The sequence below is a fragment of the Platichthys flesus genome, chromosome 21 (assembly GCF_949316205.1).
Source record: "Platichthys flesus chromosome 21, fPlaFle2.1, whole genome shotgun sequence".
Lineage (NCBI taxonomy): Eukaryota > Metazoa > Chordata > Actinopteri > Pleuronectiformes > Pleuronectidae > Platichthys > Platichthys flesus.
The window spans coordinates 8374239-8397647 of NC_084965.1; the positions used below are offsets into that span (position 1 = coordinate 8374239).

Below are 23409 nucleotides of genomic sequence, written 5' to 3' on the forward strand. Positions count from 1 at the left end.
GGTCTAGACAAAATAAAAGAAATGATTTTGTTTATTGTGGAATGCATTTTAATATTGGATATTGGTCAGTAATTTGGGAGCCAGGCCTTGGTGTTAAAATTACAAGATCACTGACTAAAGTAGAGTTTAAATGTGAAGACATTGGGATTGGGTCACCCCAGTTCATCCTAATACCTCCTCAGACTTGAAGACTATAAATCAACAGATGTTTTTAATGAATTCAGGATCACTCCCCCCTCCGTGTTTTTAATAGTATGGCTCACTGTAATTGGCCGAGCTGCGTTTATGTGAGAGCGACAGTAAAGACAAGTTTCTGTGCCTTGGAGGACTTCCTCCGGTGTCCTTGAGAGGCATCATGGAGGGTTCTTCTTCTTCCTCCTCCTCTCTTTGCATGATCCTGCTCCCTCTCTCTTTCTCCCTCCTGTCTTCTCTCCTCCTCCCACCATCCATCGGTGGCCGCAGGGGGTCTCTCCACGCTCTGATTGGTTTTATTGGCGGCGGTTCAGCTGCGGAGGATGCCGCCGTGGCTTTGCGATGTTGTGCCTGATAAAGATGGATCATCGCATTAGCCGGAGCGGCTCTCTTTTCCATCTCATTAAAGAGGCAACTTTTGATGAGAACAGGAGCCTCCCCCAGTGTCAGGGAGGAATTATGTTGGGTTACTCATCTCTGAACTGTGTTTTATACCAGAAGCACATGAGTCACAGGGCTGCTGCTGCTACGAATGAATCTCTCTGAATATGTTTTATTTGAAGGACAAGTCCACGTGTCACCTTTTCCAGTTATAAGAGTCAGCTAAGTGCAGCAGAGCAATATCTGTCATGATGAATGAAGTAGACTTAACAGCACTGCTGAGAAGGGTCTGGCTTCCATTTGACCAAGATGACAATAATAACAATAATAATAATAATAATAGAAGAAGCAGTGAAGTTGTAAAAGGTTTTAAAATTCATGAGTACAAAGCATATAACCCATATAATGTCCAAAGAATGCTGATACTGCAGAATGCAGGAATGTGGTATCTCCTATTAAAAAGTAAGCTGCTTTGTTATTTGAAAACTTGAAATAAACTGTTTTATAAATGTTACCTCTGAACGTTCACACATCTCACAGCATCACTCAGACATCGATAACAGATGGAAAAGGGGGAGTTTTGCAAATATGTCTGGATCACAGACTGCAAATAAAGATAAATATATGTCGTCCATCCACAGGCCTCCAAAATATTCTGGGTGGCACCATCTTGCACTGAACAGTATTGATCGTGGAGTGGAGCCGTGGTTTCAAAGTCAATACACAACCAGTCTCTGCTATCATGACATTTCACCCTGTATTCATAGCATCAAATAACTAAAACCTAACAAAAAAGCACTTGGACCATCATGAAGAAAACGTATTTGATGCAGCTGGATCTTTCATGTCAGCATCCATATAAGCAATCCAAGGTTTAAACATGTTTAGTGTGTTTCCTGTACTTATACGTGGCCAGATTACCAGAAACATTAACAAACAAAAATGCTGTAAATCATCTTTTACCTTGAATTGACAATGTCCTTTTCTAAATAAGGTCAATAAACATAATATTGGTGTCTACGAGAATGTTGTCACTGACAACTTCCAACTTCATCAACAGTCGCAGAACAGACCTACAAACAAGCAGAGAATCAGAAAATGTGACGTAGCTCCAGAAAATATTCCATCCAATTCATTTAATATTGTCAGGCGTCTTTAACAGGCGTCTCCACATCAGCATCACCTCGCTTGCTAAAGAACCGGCCACAGCGTTGTTCCTCAGTCAGTCATCCTATCAAATGTGTCTCTTTCTAGATGAAAGCCTGTGATTGGTCTGATAGTTGTTCAACAGTGGGCAGAAGACAAAGTGGAAACCTTAGATAAGAGCTGGAGGGGGGCTGTTCCTGTCCCTGGTGTGGGTGCAGGCTCAGACTTAGATACCGCACCATGATTGATGGAGAGACATCCACCACCCACTGAGAAGCAGGGATGAGGAGAGAGGCGGAGGGAAAGATTAGCACCGACAACAAGCCGAGGAGACGTTTTCTGTTTTGACTGCTTTTATCATTCTGTCTCATTTCCAAGCATTTGCCCTTGCGACCCGTGTTTTTTTCGGCTCGTTGGGGTTTAACTGCTTCAAAATGGTCAAAACCTCCAGCAGCCTTTATGTAATCAAACTGCCGGAGAGCCGAGGAGAGGAGCCTCCAGCGTTGTTGTCAGTGGGTGCTGCTGAGGCGCACAGCGTCAATAAAGAGGCTGAGGGAGCCGATGTGATGAATAGCATCTACCGCCAACGCTCAGCAGGAACGCAGCTATTTGAGTGCTCCAATCAGCAGCTATTTAAAGACGGCGGCGTGGAGGACGTGTGTTCAAGGCCAGGAGAGACGCTCGGCATGGGAAGTTGTCATAGTGAGACAGTGGAGGCCTGTCGAGTTAAATAAAAGAAGGAGGCTCGAGTCTTAACCACGGATTTAAAAATAGAAATAAACTCCACTGTTAGGAAATCATTTAGCGTACAGTAGGAGGAGGCCATTGACATGTTGTGATGGTGGAAAAGACGGTGTTTGAAGCGGTGTTCATTCAAGTGAAACACATGGCTGATCATGAGCATTACTTAAGACTAATCTCCTTCTCGGCAAGTTGAAGTGCATGTGACCATGGCAACCCCCTCTCATCACTGAGTGGAGGTGAGAGTCCCCCCCCCCCCCCCCCCCCCCTTCTCCCCCGGCAGTCATTTTGATTTGTGGAGCAATTACCACGCCAGGGAGCACTTCAGCGAGAAGCGTCTGTGTCCTGTCTAACGCGTGACATCCTCACGGGGTCTGCGAGCGCTCAAGGACCTGGAGTGTGGAGTGGGAATTAAAGGGAATGTTGTGTGTCTGCTGGCGCTGGAGACCAAAAACTGAGACACAAAATGAAAGAATTGCTGAGGTTGAAGTATCCCACTGTGGTTCTGTTATCTTTTCCCAGGACTGGTGCATCTGAGCTAACAGATGAGTAGCAGAGGGGTGGGGGGGGGGGCGAAACCGAGTCCCAGAGCTAAAACTGATAAGTGATTTCAGGTGAACCTGCCTCCTGCATGAGGAAAGTTCAAGAGTTCACCAGATAAATATTTCAAACACTTCCTGTACCCGCTCTCTGTTTATTAGAACCACCAGCGACATGTCCACCCGCTCTCTGTGCATTTTCTGGACAATTTATTGCTGCACTCTCACATAGGAGGCCTCAGACATTCGGCCCAGACAGGAAAAAGTTTTGGAAAATGTCCAGAGCTACTAAATTCTTCTCATTTAAATAATCTCTGGATAATGTCCTACTTGCAGTGATCGAAATCAGCTCAAAGGTCAGAAGTAAAAAAAAACGACAGCATACAAGGAAGAATCTAGCAAAATTGAAGCACAAGGAAAAACCAGGCTGTTAAGACCGAGGAGACCGAGGAGACTGAGGAGCAGCGACTTCATAAAGGTGCGGATATAAAGGAACTCAAGTGCAGAAAATCTCAGAAGGCAAAATGAGACGAAGACAAGAAGTAAAGAAAGACACACACACACACACACACACACACACACACACAAGGAAAGGGAAACAGGAAATAATTATGTCAAAGTGCAAACAACTGAGATATTAATACAAAACAATTCCAAACATCCAAATATACAAAACCAAAGTCCAAACATAAGAAGATAACAATTAATTCAATACAAATCCCCCAAAAAGAATCAAAGATCTTTTAAAATGATCAATGACAATCTCTCCAGACGTTCATGACAGGGGCAGAATCATGTATAATAATAAACTAATGAATCAGATGAAAATGCCATTAATGCCAGAGCCCCCACATTTTGGGATTCACCTCATACTTAGATAGAGTAATCATCTTGTTCCTGTTGAATCCCTTCATAAAACTTTTATTTGTAGGCTTTATTTGTTACAAATTATTGTTTATCTATTACCTCCACCAACATTGCTGTGTTTTCATCTGTGAATGGATATTTGTTTGTCATTATTTGTATCAGCAGAGCAGGGAACTCAGATGAATGTAGATTTGATTTCAATGATAAATCCTGGATGTTGATGTTGTCTTGTCATGTAAACAGTTATATCTTTCATTACAACAGCATCAAGACTCCAGTGTCAGGTCCTCTGTCCTCCAGAGTAGGAGTGTACCTGGATCACAGTGCAGGTGTTCTGTCCTTCTACAGGTCTTTGACACCATGACTCTCCTCCACAGAGTCCAGACCACATTCACTCAGCCTCTCTATGCTGGAGTTTGGGTTTCTTGGTGTGGAGCCACGGCTGAGTTGTGTAAACTCAAATAGACTTGAGTCATTGAAAGCAGTGATTTAGATTCTGTGTTAAAATCTTGAACTTCTTTTGTCTCCATGTTTGTTGCTCAAAGTTCGTCGTGGTGACGTTTCTGCACAGAGATCAGCTGTCAATCAAACACTGACCTTCTTTTATCACACATATTTAGTTCTCACTTTGTAAAGACAGAAATCTATAATTACACTGACATGGATGTGTTTGAAAGAACTAATGTTGCTGTTGTTTTCTAAATCAATGTAGAAATAATGTTCTCTGATGTTTTAAAACCTGTATTGATCGTGATCCTCATCAACAAGCTGATTATTTGTTCTTTTTTTTTCAATATGTGAGATGGAGGTGAAACCAACTGAACAAGAGTCACTGAAAAGACTTTACTGATGAAACGATCAATGTTTTTATCACGGCTCATCTCTGTAAAGTGTGAATCCGTCCGTCCTCATTGTATTTACATATTAATGAACGGGCATATTTATCTGCAGCTCTCATCACATGTTTCTTACACATGTCTATATACATTTAAAACTCTGATACATGGATAAAGCAATACAAATGTAATGTTTGAAAAAGCTGACAGTTGAAGTAAAGAATAAATCCAGTCTGTTCTTTTGTGTTCATTCCAGGAAGGTTGTTCGCCTTAAGGTTGTTCTTGTTGTTGTTTTGCTGTTAGCCCACCCGGACCAAAAATAATTGAGCCATTTTGCCACTGTGGGAGCGCCATTTTGCCATGCCCATTGGAAATTCAAAGCCCTCAAAAAGCCAACTCATTTGCCTGAATAATAATAATAATAATCCTTACAAATACAAAAGGGCCTCACTGTCTTCCAGTGCTCTGGCCCTAATTAGAGAAATTAAATTTGGTTTCCTTAGGAGACGGTTGAGCCTTGGTGGAGGAATGCGCTCTCTGAACACCATTCCATTTCAGAAATAAGAGCACATATGACTTTTTTATTGTTTTCAGTGAGGAAAACATCCTGGTGTTGATGACTTCTGAGCTTTACGACTTTGTTTTTAATGTTACTTTCCTGTTTTCTCTTCATTCCTACCAACACGATGCATACATAAACAGATTAGTCCACTGCACTGCTTTGAGCTGCACCATTTTGCCTGTTGTGTACTTAGAGGCACTGGATTTGCTCCATTTCCCTCCGTGTAACATGAGTGTACAGGTCACTGGGGGATGTTGTGTTTGTATTAGTATGCATTATGATCAGCAGCTGCCCTGAGCTGACCTACAGGGGGAGTCATCTGTTGTCAAAAGACGGCATCATGAGTCTTTAACGGCCTTGGGCTAAGCTGCTTTCCCGTCATGTACGAAAAGAGACATCAGCCCCCCCATCCCCCCTGTCATCAAGAGCTGAGAGTGAACTGTCCAGAGCAGGTCCAGAGCAGGCCCTAGTAATCTGGTGGATCACTAATTTAAATGTCCCAGAGTGGACTGACACTGCCATCTTGTGGTTGAAGTGTGTACCTGAACAACGATGACCAAGTCCACCTCGTCCACATCAACATACAGGAGGTTTAAGCCAAGCCTCAGTGAGCAAAGAAGAAGACTGGTTCTCCAGCTACGACAAAGGGATATGGAGAGAACGACTGTTAAGAGACAGACACGGGGACGAAAAGGCCATAAAGAGACAGATATAGAGCCAAATAGCCTAAGAGACACAGATACAGTTATATGGAGATAAAGAGACACAGAGAGTAAATGGACTGTAGCTTTTTATAACGCACTTTTTTGGTCTACAGTACAAGTCACATTCACACACACAGTCAAACAGATGCAAAAGCAGGAGGCATAATGTACACAGATCACATTTTCATCAGGTTTCATGCAGCACCTGCGAGCTTGACACACGCATAGGTGCATGATGGGTAATATGTTTTAAATAGTCTATGGTGCAGGTTTTGAGGTAGAGCAGGACTGAATAGAACGTAAGAAGACAAAATACCTTCTGAAGATAGATATTCATCTGGTTGTACATTGAAACCAAACTTTATTTTCACTTATTTCCATTTCATTTATTCATTATTTCATATCATAACAGAGCCATGGTTTTTTTTTATCCATTCTGTCTTTGATAAAATAAAAAATAATTGAAAAAAAGGTTTACACTTTATACACAACAGTTTAAAAGGTACTGCCGCAGAGCATTTGGGGGCGGTATTGTCCCGTGTCCAGCGTATGGGGTTTCTGGATCTAAATGTGGATGAACGCGGATTTCTCTCTTCACCTGCATTTCATCTTTGACTCACCCATTTTTCAAAACCGTCTCACACACAACGAGTTTCCCAGAGAGTGAAGTCTGACCCGCGACCAAAAGCATCCGAAAAAAACATTACATACGTAATGTTCGTCTTTAATCCTTACCGGGTTCTCTACGAACGTACTTCCTGTTTCTCCTCAACATCCCAGAATCCTTTGCTGCTGCGCTCGAATCATAATCAGTGGTGAATAACGGTGTTAAAAATCGATGCAGACAGAAGTGGATGCTTCAAATAGTACTAGATGTTATCAAGTACGAGTATATTTGCTTTGCCATCTCCCCCCATGACCCAACACCCTGACTTATACACTTTTCTTTGAGCTGCTTTATAAATACCAGATAACAATCTGCTGTACACTGGTTGGTCCGATGGTGGTGAGATTTCAATTGATTGCTACAGTGAGTTACAGAACTTCTACGTTACTTCTCTCCCCTCCCTCACTGCCGGCCTTGACCAGCCTTTTACTACCTGACACAGGTTTCATGTTTTTTAACTTGGAGCAGAGGAGCAGCAACAATTCAGATATAAAACTCTGTTCCTCCAAACATTATACAGTCACAATCAGGAGCAACAATTCAGATATAAAACTCTGTTCCTCCAAACATTATACAGTCACAATCAGGAGCAACAATTCAGATATAAAACTCTGTTCCTCCAAACATTATACAGTCACAACCAGGAGCAGAGGAGCAGTATAGATTCAGATATGAACTTAACTTAAAAACTAAACTTGATAGACAGTAACTCAGCCAGCTAAGTTAGAAGTCCTCTTGATTTAGCTTGTTCGTGTTAAACATGCACACTAGAGTTGCTAGACAATTCCGATTCATGTAGCTATGAGCTAATGAAGTCTATTTGGGACATGGATTAGTTATTAATACGGCATCTTATGCGGAAAATATAAATTGAAGCGAGGAGGTTGACACCATCATCGGCGTAAATTTCCAGATAAGAGAGGGAAAAAACCTGTAACATGTCTTTCTCTTTAGTTCAAATTAAGGAATAAGTGATTATTTTAAATACTTCAAACAAAATGTGGCCATGGATCCCCACATGGGATTTCATTTTAGAGTTATAAATGTAACTATAATATATAATAAATGTTTATAGTGTTCTGGCACCTTCAGTTGCCACAAGGTGGTAGACCCTTCTTATCTCTCGAAAAACTGGCTTGTTTTGAACCCAAGGGAGAGAATGTTGTGTGGTGGCTGACCCTGAGTCTCCGATATGAACCTGATCTGAAGATACATCACAGCATAAAGTCACTCTGGGATTAATTTCTATAATATGAACACATAACATTCTAAATCAATTTCAGTTACTCACCGGAAAAAAACGTTCTGAATACATGAGCCCATCCTGGCAGCTGAAATGTTACAGGCCAGGCCAAAGTCAATAGTTTTGACTCTAAAGGGCTCCCGTAGATGGTTGACCAGCATCAGATTTTCCGGCTTGAGGTCTGCATGTATCATCCCAGCAGCTTTCAAGTGATAGAGAGAGACAGTCGTGCTGTAAGAAAAGCAGTGGGAGATGCTGTACCTGCTGGACAATCGGTCAGATCTCCATCAGTAGGATAGGTTGGAGACTTCTTTCCTTTATGAAATCATTCAGACTTGTCCAGGTACTCAAACACCAGGCCGACATGGTCTTTGTCCGTGAAGTCCTCGTACCATCGGACAAAGTTGCACTTGTCTGGGTCCAGAGATTTCAGGCTCTTCAGAGCATCCAGCTGAATATAGATGAGACAGCCAATATCTTCATGTACTTTTCGAAATACTGATTGTTTCTAAAAAAACATATTGGTGGAAGCTACAAAGATTAAATCACAAAATGGTACCACTTTAGCATTTTTAAAACAGTATCAGCATAACCATACCTCTCTGTTTGTCTGTCTCTCAGAAAAGTATTGCTTCTTTATCATCTTTATGGCGACTATCTTCATGTCCTCCATTCTCAAGCATTTGGCAACTTGGCCAAAGGCCCCCTTCCTAATGAGGGATGAGGATCCAGATGTGAGGCCGCCCAGGACCAGCAGCTCCTTCTTGTCAGGTTGTTTGGACAACCTCTGTGTAGCCACCGTAAACTGGGAAATCTCCTCCTCCATGGAAGCTCAAAGCTGAGAGAAATTTGCTTGGAATTCTCCTCAAATAAACGTTTCCAGCGGATGTAAAAGAAAAGTTTGAGACAAATACAATCCTGGTGCACTTGTGAAATTCAAAGATAGTCACCGTTATGTTAAAAAACACTGGTCATCTGCTAAATAAGGAAATTAAACGATAGGAAGAATTCTACAAATAATAGGATTTGTATGTAGGATTGATAATTATAGGATTGGTTCTGAAGATTTTACATTTCTAGGGTTCTAGGAGTGGCCATGAAGATTTGAGAAGTGAAAGTTCAGAATAGGCCTTTAACCTTCGTTGCTCAGTTTCTTGTCTGCCAGTTTGGCCACTTTTTAGACTTAATACACAGAGTGAATGACCTGGTTTTTTAGTCGAAAAGCAGGTGATGTTTTTTTCAGTTTTTTACTACATCTGAAGATAAGTCTCTAATGCCTTCAATTGTGTTGGGTTCGACAGCTACTGTTTTCCCCTGAGACTCCAACTAAAGTTGTTTGTGGACACAAATTCTTCACCCACCCCTCCATCTGCATAGGGGTGTGTAAATCATGACTGCATTTTCATTTCTGGGTGAACTATCCCTTTAAAGACAAAGAATATGATCTGAGCACCAACGAGTTCCACCACAACACTGAAATCATTTGCCAAAAGAGACCAAAGAGGGAGGAAAAGTTATGAAGTTTATTAGAAATAACTGTCAGGTTGGAATCATACAAAAGCAGCACTGAATGTGTCTGATCAGGAAAATCTTCAGATATATGCCCCCACACCCTCATTTATCCCCCGTCCTTCCCAGATGCCGACAGTTCCACAGAGCCTGAGTTGGTGACTTGTTGTTTATGAACCAATAAAACAAATAATGAACTACATGTATGGATCTGTTTCTCTTTTCTTTTCACAACATTCCCAGTTTGTATTCCACCATCATGTGAGGTTCTCCCATCATTTCACTCTGGGCTGGATCTGAAAGGTGACAGACAAACAAAAACAGGGTAAAGGTTAGAATTCACCCTCACAGACATCACTGTGGTCAGGGACAGTGCAGACATGTTGAGGTTCTGACCGTTGAGGATGTCCTCGAAGCCGATGGACTCGTCGCTGCCTCGCAGCGTATCCAGAGCCAGGTTAGAGCTCTGTAAGAACGGCAGGCGCTGGATCTGGAAGGTGGAAAGAAGGGGAGACATAAGGACATAGGGCCAGGCTTGATGAATAAACACAAGAGCAGGAGGAGGAGTAAAAAGCAGTACCTGTCTGGCTGCCCTGTACTCCATCTGCAGTTTGAGTGGAGCATGAAGACCCTGGATGTTTCTCAGAGTCGAGAAATTCATCTTGTCCTGGTTCAGCTGGAACTGCACACGACAGAAACACAGCTTTCAGCAACCATCCACCCCATGACTATCCTTACATTAGGTTCACTGAGAGCTGGGGTACTGATTGGCAATTTCACGACCCTGTGTTCTATCTGTGAAAAGTCACTTAAATGAATACGCATGTTTTCTTGATATATATGGCTTTTGCTTGAGTTTAGAAACATCCGAGCAGCTTAAATATATTACAGCAGCATGTGCTCGTCATGTAAAGCTTGCAAGCTGCTACTCGGCCATGGAAACCATAAAGCTCATCAAGCTCTGGGCCCACAGATGTGTAGAGATGTTAATGCCAGAGGAGGTTTTGAAACTGTCGATTTCACTGAGCTCTTTAGAATGAGCCATTCTTTCAGAAATGTTTGTAATGGCTAGGTGCTTGATTCTATACACTTTTGGCAATGGGACTGAATGAAACACCTGAATTCAATGATTAAGAGGTATGTCCCAATACTTTTGTCCATATAGTGTACTTCAACTCTGGCTAATATTACAGCCCGAAACTCACTTATTCTTTATCTAAAAAAAAAAGTACTTGTGAATAGCAGTGCAGCATTATCTTATACTTTAAAGACTCCTGAATCAGAGGCCTGTATGTTGCTGGAATGGGAAAATCCCTGTTTACAGTACTATGAAGATACAGTACTATCAATTCCACTATTAAAAGCCCAGAACCACCAGGGGTGTTTATAGAGGTTCAGGGCAGCTTGGGCAGGCAGAAGGTGAGCATGTCACTGACCTCACTGCACTTACAGACATTAACATTTTGGTCCCAGTGTGTGCATCAGAGTCATCATTAGAGTTCTGATCAGGCAGAATGAGTGAAAACATTTGGCTCATTGATTCATCCATTTCTCGTGGCTCAGAATGACTCACGTTCTTTTCGGACAGCTCCAGTGGGTGGCTGGGCAGGAGCTCATTCTTTACGCTGGTAAATCTGCTCAGACACAGGAGAACAAACATCAGGTACCATGTAGGTTTGATGTGCTTCAGAAATATTATGGGATGATAAACTTAACATTAGTGATAGTACTCTACAATGACACAAAAACATTTGTATTGCTTTAACATAGGAGGTCTGTTCCATTGGCTTTCACCTGATCCATTTAGTCATTCTGTGCACAGGTCTTCTATAGAGAGGTTATTATCAAATCAAACATCTAGTACATAACCTATTTCAAAACCTCACATTTTTTGTACTTTCCCGAAATAATCGTGTCTTGCATTACTGTTATAAGATTGGCACATAATGTACGTGACACAATAAAATCACTGATGACAAATACAGTTAATGTGGTTATTGGGGAATTTGACAGAAAATGTGCATACGCAATTTATAAGGGACACACACACACACACATATATATATATATCAATTGAACCTTTTTTTATATTTCTATTGAGGAAAATTAGTATGGGATCATAGTTATTTTGTATTTTATATTGCTCAGACCTATTCTAAATGAACTCAAACATACAGATCTGTGTGTTTGCTACAGATTAAGTTTATAAATCAAAAGCAGATTAAAAGTTAGTGCACACTGAAAGTCAAAGAGACATATAATTAACAAGTATCTGTGTCAGTTTAACCAGCAGTACAATCCGACACGTGACTGTGTGCAGCCCACGATGGAACTTGCGATGAATTACACATAATTATATTGATATAATTGAACTTATCATGTCCAGATGAATTTATTAATGTTTAAGACTCACCCGCTCCGCAGAGAGTCCTGGATTCCATACTGTCCCTGTGTATGGAGGCCTGCCACTGGGACACTGTCCTTCAGCTGAGATCGGAGTCCTCGGGAGTTCTGTCAGATACAAACACAGACAGACATGATTGACAGAAACAAACACACACTAACACAACACCTCACACACACTAGCCATGAGTCTGACCGACTCCCAGCGGAGCTAGCGAGCTAGCATTAGCTGCAGTGACTAATCAAATCCAGCGATAACATCCTCCGCTGACGCAGACAAAGGACCGGAGGACTGAGATAAAAAACAACATTCACAGAAAACAGCAGCAGTGTGAGCTACACGCACAGGTTGGGCAGAAAAGAGGAAAAGTACGATATGTGTAGCATCATTACCATTGTGATTCAGTCTGTTCCACTTTCTGTTCAATTCGCTGCGGCTTCCGGTTGAGTCGCGTCTAAAGTGCGACACTTCCGCTCACGGCCGGTAGCGCTTTAATGTGTGTGGGTGTGTGTGTAGTACCGTGTTCCTGGGACCTAACTGGGATCAGGGTTCACTAACACTGAGGCGCATGTGTGTGTAGTTTTCCAAACACAAATTATAATACATCACATACCTACATACAATAAGAGGGATGTGTCCTAAGTATAAATAAATCTAGCTCTACCGAAGCATTCAAGTGGGGGTATAGCTCAGTGGTAGAGCATTTGACTGCAGATCAAGAGGTCCCCGGTTCAAATCCGGGTGCCCCCTTCTTTTGACATAATTTTTCTAAATAGCCTACTTTTGATGGAATTGATGTAAATAATCCTACATTCACCTTAAAATGTGATTAGACTAGTCAATATGTGATGGATCCTGATAGATACGATAGGATCTCTGGCACAGATTACATCTTTTTATCCTGAGACTTTCTTAGTTTTAATATAGAGCGGTGAGACTTAGTTTTGTGTCCAATCACCTCAGTCAGCCTCAGCCATGCAAGTTTCAGCTCAATAAAAATGTCATTTCATTAAAGAGTCTGAAAGAGTCTGAATATTTTTGTCAACAAAAGATTGTAGTCTACAAAACAATCTTCATCGTAATAATCATACATTTATTTACATCACACTGCTCAAAACATATTTATCAAGTGCCTCACAAATAAATAGACAAAAGTAAAACTTTAGTAAAAAAAAGGTTATAGAATAATAAGCATACGACAAAAATTTGAGCAGGACATCCCAACAAAATACAAACTAGACTTAGGTAAAATCAGGGAATGTGATATAAAAAAAGTAAGTTTTAAGCTTGTTTCAAAAGCTCTGTCCTCCTAGGTCTTCAACCGAGAATCTGGAACTGAATTATTTATGAAGCTACTGTATAACAAGCTACATGAAAAACATAACTCAATCATTAGTGGATGCAAACTGTGAAGATAATGTAATTGGGCAGTGTGATATATATATGCTAACCATGTAATGTTGTACAGTTGTGTTTATAAAGTTTGGGATTCCGCCCATAGAAAACCCCACTGTGCTTTTCATTTATTTCATTAGATGTTTTTGTTTTTTCTCACTTTCTCTTCCTGAATGACTTGAATCAAAGTTTCATTTGAATTATTGCTCTTTGTCAGGGAGTTAAATGTTAAGCAGCAGCAAAGAAAAAGAAATACACATTTTGTTGGCCCATGACATAACATTTATCATGGAATTAATAACTCATGAAAAAAAACACTTGATGTTACTACTGCAAAAAAAATGAATAATAATAGTAAACTTTACTCAAAGTGCTTTGACAAGAAAGCAAAAGTTCAACACAAGAGAAATACATTTATCAGCAGGAAAGAATGTGAAAGGAATCAACCCATCAACATTAAGGTGGTCAAAACTATGACACATACAAAGTTGATCACATAAAAGCAGTAGAGGGACTATAAAATAATTTAATAAATGAAAAAAATTAAATTATAATAGACCATTCGAAGCAAAGGATTTTAAGAAGTGATCTAAAAGAAGTCACAGAGGGGCCCTGATGGCATCTTTAGTTTTCAGACTCGCCTTTGGAACAGCCAGCAGTGATCCACCCGAAGATGTAGGGACCAGGCTCGTGCGTGCTTTAAAGGTAATCAGTGAAGTCTTAAAATCCATTCTAGAACCAACAGGGGGCCATTGAAGAGAAGCAAGGGTGGGGGTGACACGATGTCTACTGTTAAAACCAGTTAGAAGCTGCTCTTCTCGTTGTAGGCAGGAGAGTGGTGGGAGTTACAGAAATAAGTAAATACACAATCGAGCCAATTGCACAAACGGACACTAGCCTCAAATACATAACAAAAACAAAAGAACACATTACCTCATGGCCTCTTTATTTCTTTGTCAATAATTCAATCTACCAAATCACAGCAGGTGGCACATTAGGTAACCTAGCAACTAGCCACAATAAAATACGATGGCTTCCAAATAAAACCTTAGTTGTCAAGGTTGTCAAAGACACTTGTATAGTTCAAGAGACATTCTCAGAAAAAACATAATCTAAAGACGAAGAGAGAGTTGACCACTAACTTGTTCATGAAGGCGGCGTCACTCTCCGGCCTCGGGAAACTGGAATATCATACAGCAAGTGTGCTTTTATTCTGAAGGTGGACTTCAATCGAAACTTATTAATACCTCCCTCCAGGAAGCAAACAAAAGCAAACAAAGATTATGTTTTTAAAAGTTTTTGATACAAATCTTAGAAAATGTAGGACTTATAACAATGACCAGACCAGGACCTCAGTACTGTTGCCTGAACAGTTGAACAGAACTGTTCTGCTTGTCGGCCATTGGAGGGAGCTGTTTACCAAGCAGCTCCTTCTGCTTTCCATCACTCACAGAGTTCACAGTAACAACGCACAGGGGACACACGAACACACACACACACACACACACCCACACAAACAAACAAGCACACACACACACACACTCTCTTGAAATAACTTTAATCTGTTTGTCATTATGAGGCTGAAAGTGTGAGGCTGCAGCCCCTGTTTCGATACATTTTATATTTAAAGTTAATATTTCTAATGTTTATAAGAAAATAATTACAGCTGGGAGGCATGTCAGCACTGTTGCCTCATAGCAAGAAGAGCGCAGATTGGTTGCCACAGTGATTTTTATACTAAAGGAAATGATCTGCAAAGGTAAAACACAGCTTAGGTCTGTTCAGGCCAAAGTCCAGTTTTTTTTTTAACAAGACCAATCAACTGAATCAGCCCAGTTACATTGGAATCCAGTCCCAGTCAGACAACAAAAAGACATTCATATGTTATGTGCTACTGAGACTAAAGCAACACATTCTGTCTTCTAATCCTATTGTTCAATCTCAATTGTACGAAGTGTTGTTTTCTTTACCAAAGACGGATCCGCATATATTTTAATATTTTTTATATTTATGTTTACAATGGGAGTGGGTCCTCTCTAGAGAGGCTGCCAGGTTTCTTACAGTAGTCCAGACTGGACAAACTAACCTTTTAAGCTTTTGTGGTAACTGAAGGCTACCACAGGTTCCTTCGTGTTTGGAAGGAGAGGCTGGGGTGAAGGCTATTCAGCTGCAACATGCAACATCACCACTAGATGTCACTCAAATTCTACACACTGAGCCTTTAAGGCGAAAGTAACACGTTAAAGATTAAACATTCTCTGTAAAAATCTCAGATCCTCTGTGCTTCTTGCTATATTTATATATATGGTTTGCAGAGAAAAGAGGTGCATGTCCTGTTTGATTAAAAACCAGGAAACTTACTGATATGAATATAGACAGAATGAACATTATGCAAATGCCAACCATGTATTTTCCTCACCAGAGCCTGAGGATATGTACCATAACTCAATTCATGTTTATTCAAATCAGAGGTCTCCCTCGTATTTCAGACTTGTTTGTTTTCTCGGGCTGGTGGTGGTGGGGGTTAGGCTTTTTTTGGTTGCTCTATCTTTTTGAGTCCTAACAAGGAGAAGTTTTTACCTCGGACTGGTTCCCATCATCAGAACATGCAGGGGGATATCTTTTAGCAACTCATTCTCCTACTAAATATGGCCCCCTGGTGTAGCACCGAAATGTGTGATGCTCAGAGAGGAGATAAAAGTCACAGCCACATAGACGAGGGCTCTAGATCAGTTTTTTGTTCAAATGGAGCTAGTTTAGGATTTTATCTGAGTTGTATGATTATGAGAAAAACAGCTCAGCTCTGAGATGTTGATTTAGTGTTTCAAGAGCTTAGAGTTTTGCCACCAAGTCAACAGAAGGCATGATCTCAACCATCTGGTACAGACAGAGCGGAGAGAGGTTTGTACGGGAAAATAACTTTAGTGTGTGATCATTAAAAACTGTTGATTCAATATCATTATATTAAATTTATATTAATTGTGTTAATATAACGTAATAATTTGAGCAAAGTGAATTTCTCTGTGTGTCATCAACTGAAGTGATATTTTAACCCATCCATCCATCCATCCATCCATCCATCCAACCACCCACCCATCCATAAATCGTCACTTCAGATTTTAATGTGTATTTCTGAGAAACAAATGTCATATCCATGCCATTGCCCCTAGTATTCCCATTTTCATATCAGCCGTTCATTTCAACTGTTTGTTCAGGAGTCAGAGTCTATATGTCTGTGAATGATGCTTCTCCTCCCTCCTTATTAGCCTCATTCTGTCGCTGTGTCGTTTCCTCCTTTGCTCACATAATGATTATTCTTGGACCCAGTCGAGTCAGGTTGATTCTCTCCCAAACATGGAACCATCAACCATCATCATTATGGAAATGACTCAAGCACACCATCACTTTATGGAGTTCTTCACTTTGAAAAAAGGAAATTGTTTACAAGCTTTAAAACAAACATCAATGGGAGTTTTTCAAACTAAATGAAAAAAGTTAATTTAATTTTTGATCCAGTTTAACTAATCTTCACGTCACAATCCATGCTTCCATATCATCCACTTTTATAGGCACGAGTCGTGGAGGTGGTCGATCAAGTGGGCTATTCTAGACCTCCTGGCACATTCCCAGGCCATGTGGGATACGGAGTCCCTTAAGCGAGTATTGTGCTTCTCCAGGGTCTCCTCCTGGTTGGCCTCACCAGGTAACCTTCAGTGGAAAGCACCCAGGAGGTTTGAAAGACCCTTTCATCTGTCTTCTTTCGACATGACAGAGCAGCAGTTCTACTCTGTGCTCCCTTCTCCGCAAGGGAGAAAACTAATTTCAGCCGTTGCTCTCTGCAATCTTGTTTTTTCTGTCACCTCCTAGAGCTTGAGACCAAAGGTGAGGGTTGGAATATTCTCTGTGCAGATATTACTACATCTACTCCACAGCAGTTCATCCATCCATCCATCTATCCATCACACTTTTGTCCTCATCCATCTTTGGCTCGGTCATTTTTTTCAACATCACAAGGCAATATTGCAGAGGTGGAGAAGAAAATACGTTTTCACTCACCTCCTGACTGGTCTCAGCAGCAATAAAATACAAATGGTTCGTCCTAATCAACTGCCAAGAATTTATTGAAAGTACGTGCCTGTGGCTGAGGGGTAGAGCGGTTGTTCTCCAACCTGAAGGTCGGCAGGTCGATCCCCAGTCTTCCCCATCTGTATGCCGAAGTGGGCAAGATGCTGAGCCCTGAATTGCCCCTCATAGACCAACTAAGTACAGCTATAAGATGCACTGTATGAATGTGTGTGTGAATGGATGAATGTAAAACTGTACTGTAAAGAGCTTTGCATGGTCATCAAGACTATGAAAGCGCTATATAAATACAAAACCATTTACCATTTACCATCCTCCAAACAGCTTCCAAATATGTGGCATGGGCTTGAAGTGGATATGGTGTCTGTCATCCCACAGTGATAGAGTTGCTTGAGAGTTCGGCGGAAAGACCAAGCAAAGGGAAAACGATGAGGTGAAAGTATGACAACCATCCGCTTGAGCTTTCATACGACTGAGGTCAGTGGTGGAGTCCTGGCCTCATCTGCAAAAAGACTGAACAGACCATGAACAGGTGAATTGCTCTGGATGAAAAGTTCAGTGAGGAGGAGTTTGAGAGGGAAAAAAAAGACAGAGGTGCTTTTTAGACGGGTTCAGTTCAAAGAGAGGGGAGTTCTGGATGGAAGAACATGGCAAGATGAAGGCTAAGGCTGCCTCTGAGGACATATTAAAAATGCCCAAATCAATGTGCGACAACCCTGCTCAGCACTGACCTGCAGCAAATGCAAACTGATCTCAGAGGACGGTGAGTCGGCTGCAGGAGAAGGTCACAGAGAAGGACGATGTGATCATGAAAGGTGAAAGGAAGAAACAAAGCTTCTGGAGTTGGAGCAGTTACAAAGTAGCTTCGTAGAGGAGGAGGCTGCAGGTTGGACTGAATGACAGAAAGGAGAAAAAAATAACTAGGCCAGAAGCAGACAAAGAAGCAGCAGTAAGGCTTCAAGGTCTCGTGCTCAAGCTGGACAGGAGGAGATAATGGAGAAGAAAAAGCTGCCACATCAACCCCCCAACCCCTAATTTGAATTAATTTCCACACTTGAAATGTTAAAATATGGATCCTGCATCTCTTTACAAAAGGTGGAAAATGTGAAACGGACGACAGGTTCGTTGAGATGGGACACCCTTCAAGGGATTATTATGATTGAGTGAAAGTGCTGCCACAGAAATGGTCGCTACCTTTCTGGATATGTCATGCATGATGTAAAAGACGGCCAACAGTGATTGGCCAGGGAGGATCGTGTGGTATATCGAGAATCTCTGCGATGACTATAATCGGTGTAGCATCTTTCTGAGGGCAACCAGTGTTTTCTCATCGTCTCTCTGCTTTTACTCCATCAATGATCGAAACCCGGCACCTTTTCCTTTTCCCTTCTTCATTCTCTCTACCTGCTGTGTCTCCTCCTCCTCCATCTGTCTGTCTGGCTGTTATCTGCCTCCTTTGCCTTCATCCAGCTCTCCTTCCGTCTGTCTGCCTGGTAACCCAGTCATTCTTCTCTCTTCCCAGCTGTCTTTCCATGTGCCAATGCTTCTGCGTAAAACATCAACTGAGAAAAATATCCAACATTGTTCTTCACATGAGCTGAATAGTAATGTTGGCCTAAACTGACTAATTTGTTTTGAGCACTTCTTCTTTCCACTCATTAATTAATGCTGGACTTTTGGGGCATTCAAACAGTGTCAGTGGAATGTGAGGAACAATGAAAACAGAGCTCCCTCACATTATTCCAGCTGGTTAATTAGCCCTGATCTTGTTGTTACCACATAGATACTGAGAACAGGAGCTTTTGTTGTTGTGGAAGTTTGTAACCCAGTGAAACCAGAGCCAACCAAATAGGGAACCTCTCCTTTAAGATGAGCTGGGCTGTATCAGTGGTAATGTCTGGTTTTAAAAGCAGCTGTTGTCTGATGACATGTTTGTGGTTCTTCACCAACAAAGGGGAATAGAGTTCCATAATACCAACTCTGAATTACAATAACAACTGAATTCCACTTTACGCCTAATACTTACTGCGTAGCACATACTGCCTCTTATGTTTTAATAGTACATATACTGTGAAGATAAGGGTACATTCAAACTGAATACAGAGTAAATTCTTACCTTGTTGTTTGTGCGAGTGGGATCTCTGGAGGGTTTTTCTACTCCGTGTTTATTCAGCCCAAACGGCCAAAGCACAGACTGCACTGGTCTTAATTATCTATAGGAGACAATTCAAGACACCGCATTGCCAATAACGCTGAGTAGAGTGTATATCTCCAAGGTCCAACACTGTTATGTAACAACATTTAAATTCACTACATCCAGATTTTTATTTGGATCTGCACAAAATTGCACACATTCATAGACATCAGTCCACTAAAGATGCCTGATTTGACCCCAATGTGAAGCTGTTGTCGGCGAGTTCCAATATTTGTCCATGAGTAAAGTCATCGAGTTAAAATCTTCTCGTGCTCGTTTGCATTGTCCAGGGTCAGAGGTCACTGTTCGGCACAGGCCTCGCTCGGTTCATGCTGAGGTACAGTGATGCTTCCACCGTCGTCTCCTTCAAATGGAAAATAAGTTTGTATAGAGATGTATTAACTACAAATCTATTTGAAGAAGCTTGTGATGATGATGGCAAGTGTTCTTGGTTTTAAATTGTCCACAACTATACTGTGCATACGCTCACACATGGTAACACAAACACATGAAGCCGGTCTGAGGCTGTTGCCTGTTTGTCTCCTTATTGGAAGCCTGAGAGTACTCAAGGCTTTATTAGACGTAGCTTCCTGTTTTCCATCGCGATGTAAACAAATATCCTCTGCTCAACAAAGCACCCTCTAAGGGCCTTCATTGCCACATCCTTAATAATTAAGCCGTTTTCAGACATGACCTCCGGGTGAAATCAGTAGTTGGCTTTTCACACATGCACAACACAGCGGGGGGGTTCTCTGCACAGACGCGTTCACAGCGGCATCAAATCCTCTGCATTATTCAGGTGACAGGTGGAGCAGCCGGGTGCAGCAGACAGAGGAAGTCACGTATTAACAAAAAATCATGCGGTTTTCTTTACATCAGCCTGACACCATCGTCAGCTCTTATCACCACGAACTCTCTTGACATCTGGAGTGGGGTGGGGGGCTATTCACTGATGCTTGCTGTAGTATCTTATATACATATTTCTTATGAATAGAAACTGCTTGTATACAGGTATTTGTTTGGTGCAAAGACTGTGTATAAAGACATAATTCCCTTCTGTTGGCAGAATATCCTGGATATGGTGGCCAGAATCTGATTCACCAGAGTCCGACCTGCAGTTTCTGGGTCCGACTGAGCTGTCAATCATAATATTTCACCCTGCTTTTACAGCATCAAATAAATAATTAAAACCAAACTTTTAAAGAGGTTGATAAGAGCTACCTAAAATGACAGAAACCATGGCTTCACTTTTTAGGAGACGTCATGTCCTCGATATTCATTCTATTCAGAGATGTTCCTAATACTCTGACCTTTGTATGTTAATATTAGAAACAGCTGTATAAACCTTAGTATAATACTGTCCAGAACAGTGACAGTTCTGCTGACTATCACAGCAGCTGATGATGGACCCCAACATAACCCCTGCTCATAAATGACTTAGCACCAGTTAGAAAGCTTCCTCTTCCTTCATGAGGAGGACTTGGTTCGGTCTGTGAACTGTGCTCGGACTAAACTGACGCATTAACGTGTCAGCAACACCTGGAGCTTTACTAACATGTGTTCCTGTTTCCTTTAATATTAGCCTCCCGCCGCTCACACTCGTCTTCCCTTCCGCTCTCCGCTGGACTGGGCAGCTCTTCGGGAAGTTGTGGACAGGCTCAAAATCCATTACCAGACTTCACAAAGAGTGCTGCACTGCACGTGTCTGCCATGTGTCGCTGTCTACTAGAAACTTCCGCTGTATCTGTGTCGGCAGGGAGACGGCAGAGAGAGGAGCTCCTAATAGAAATGAACAAGGTGGGGAGTGCTTCTCAAAGATTGTGCAAGTGGTAATTCACCAGCGTTGTGCACAAGAACCTATTTACTCTTTACTCAGGTCTACGTTTGGCTGATTGCCTTTGATGAAAAAATCATTCTTGTTGAGTGATGAACACCCTGATGAGTCTATAAGCTTTGTCAATTAGCGCAGTGGGCAACTGATAGAATCAGAGCCTCTGTTCCGAGCTTTACAACGAGCGCTCCCACAGGATGTTAATGCTGAAAGTTAAAATAGCACGAGACAACAGACTTTATCAGGCTTTATCAAATCTCAGGGACAAATCTGAACGAGAGTGTTCACCTAAAACAATGGAGGAGACCATGAGTCAGCCTGCTAAATATAATGAGAAAATATATCTGGACACAATCGGGGTGTGTGTGGGGAGTAATTTTCTCAAGAGGAAAGGTCAGTGGACCAAAGCTGCAGAAAGGGAAACACCTGTTCTCTCTCAACTCACACACACACACACACACACACAGACATGTCACCAAAAACATACAAAATGTCGACCTTTACCATTGCCCGAGGAAAACATTCTGAATATTGTGTCAATCCATCCAAATGGCGCTGAGATATTTCAGACTGGACCAAAGTTGACAACCAACAATCTGTCAAACTCAGCTTTGTCAGTTTTCACCCCTTTAATAAAAAATCTAATTAATGAGTGTCAAACCAAGAATAACAGCATGGGACAAATTGGACAAAACGTCACAAATAAGTGAGCCAAGCGTCCTTTTCCGTCTGTTCATTAATGACAAACTCCTGCTGGTTCTGTCATTATACTGATGTTTGGGTGAAACAATTGACAGCTGGCTCTGGCTCCAGATGTGCATGTACATGGCTCTAGAAGCACCCAGTAACAGCACCTTCCCTGCAGGCCATGCGTACACTCAATAAGGGAATCTGCAGTTAAACTAACCCCATCTATCTGAGTCTGGACAGTGGGGCGAAGCCGGAGAACATGGAGAAAACTCATGCAGACACAGGGAGAGCATACAAACTGAACACAGAAGGATTCAAACAACAAACGTTCTTGGTGTGAGGGGACAGTGTACTGTGGTCATGCCAGGCATTGAATTCCTGTCGGGAATAGAATAGGAAGGACAATGCTTCAAACTATCCATTGGCACCTGATCTTTTTGTGTTTTCATCTGTTTGCCTTTTGCAAATCAAACTGCTCTTTCCTTCATATCAGCCAGTGTGTCGGAACTAGCTGCAGATGAAAGAGAGAATCAGCAAAGGGTAGGGCTTGGTCCTCATTGGGCAAAATTTCCATTTCCAATCAGAAGTACAAGACTGTGGTACGTGAATAGAAGTCCTTATTATCACTGTAAAGCTCTGCCCATAGAAACCCAAAGCAATAAGCTCCGGACCTTTCATCAGGGAGTAAGGGCTGAAGTGTGATAAGCCAATTGACATGTTGGAATAAGTTTCTCTGAAGCCTCACACTGGATTTGACCCTGTGATGTTAATCTTACCTCAGGCAACCTCTCACAGTATCGTGCTGGTGTCCTTAGACTCTATTGGAAGTCTTCTCATCACTCGCTGAGAGAATTGAGTCTACATATTAAAATAAGATTAAAAATCAGGACTATTATTAAAATGTTATCGGTGTGTGAAATAATACGCAAATAGTGCAGCAATGCCAGCTGTTACTGAAGAGATATGTTCAGTACCAACATATTTAACAACAACATTTCTTCATTGCTTCAACAAAACTTATTCCGGTTGACTTTGCATTTCCATCTAAACTCATTTGTCGCTGCAGTTTACTTGATAAGAAAATAATTTCCAGGAGGCAGGGGCGGGCTCAATTGAATTGCTCTCATCTCAGCTCTGGAACTCAAATTACCTTTTTCTCCTCGCGGCCCTCTCTCTGCCTCCCGTCTCTGTTGCAAAATACACAAAACATGCCGCTAATCATTTCTGCCAACCTTTAAAAAATATGTTACTTCCTGAATATCTGCAATTTTGAAAATATGACTGTCAAACCAAATAACTCCATCCATCCATCCCTCTCCGCAGCTATGCTTTCTGGCTCCTATGTGCAACCCAGAACCATGAATCAGCCTTATTGGTGTTTGACGATGTTGTGGGGACCAGAGGCATAATTCGGTAATATATATG

At 41.6% G+C, this 23409-nt stretch overlaps 1 protein-coding gene and 1 non-coding gene across 2 annotated transcripts; one reads left to right on the forward strand and one right to left on the reverse strand.

Moving 5' to 3' along the window:
- Positions 1-9379: 9379 nt before the first annotated feature.
- On the reverse strand, positions 9380-12339 carry pomp (proteasome maturation protein). The gene is made up of 6 exons (XM_062379917.1): positions 12184-12339; positions 11801-11898; positions 10961-11021; positions 9968-10069; positions 9784-9877; positions 9380-9683 (listed from the first exon to the last, which is right to left on the reverse strand). The coding sequence occupies exons 1-6, from the start codon at positions 12184-12186 to the stop codon at positions 9616-9618; spliced, it is 426 nt and encodes a 141-aa protein (XP_062235901.1). The 5' UTR covers positions 12187-12339; the 3' UTR covers positions 9380-9615.
- Positions 12340-12469: 130 nt separating this feature from the next.
- Positions 12470-12541, forward strand: trnac-gca (transfer RNA cysteine (anticodon GCA)). The gene has a single exon. It is a non-coding gene; the product is annotated as a tRNA-Cys (tRNA).
- Positions 12542-23409: the final 10868 nt, after the last annotated feature.

Excerpts from the sequence above, each read along its gene's own strand:
- pomp (XM_062379917.1), bottom strand. Across the intron at positions 10,070-10,960 it reads TGGAGCTGTCCGAAAAGAAC|TTCCAGCTGAACCAGGACAA; the intron begins GTGAGTCATTCT and ends TGTCGTGTGCAG. Across the intron at positions 9,878-9,967 it reads AGTACAGGGCAGCCAGACAG|ATCCAGCGCCTGCCGTTCTT; the intron begins GTACTGCTTTTT and ends TCCACCTTCCAG.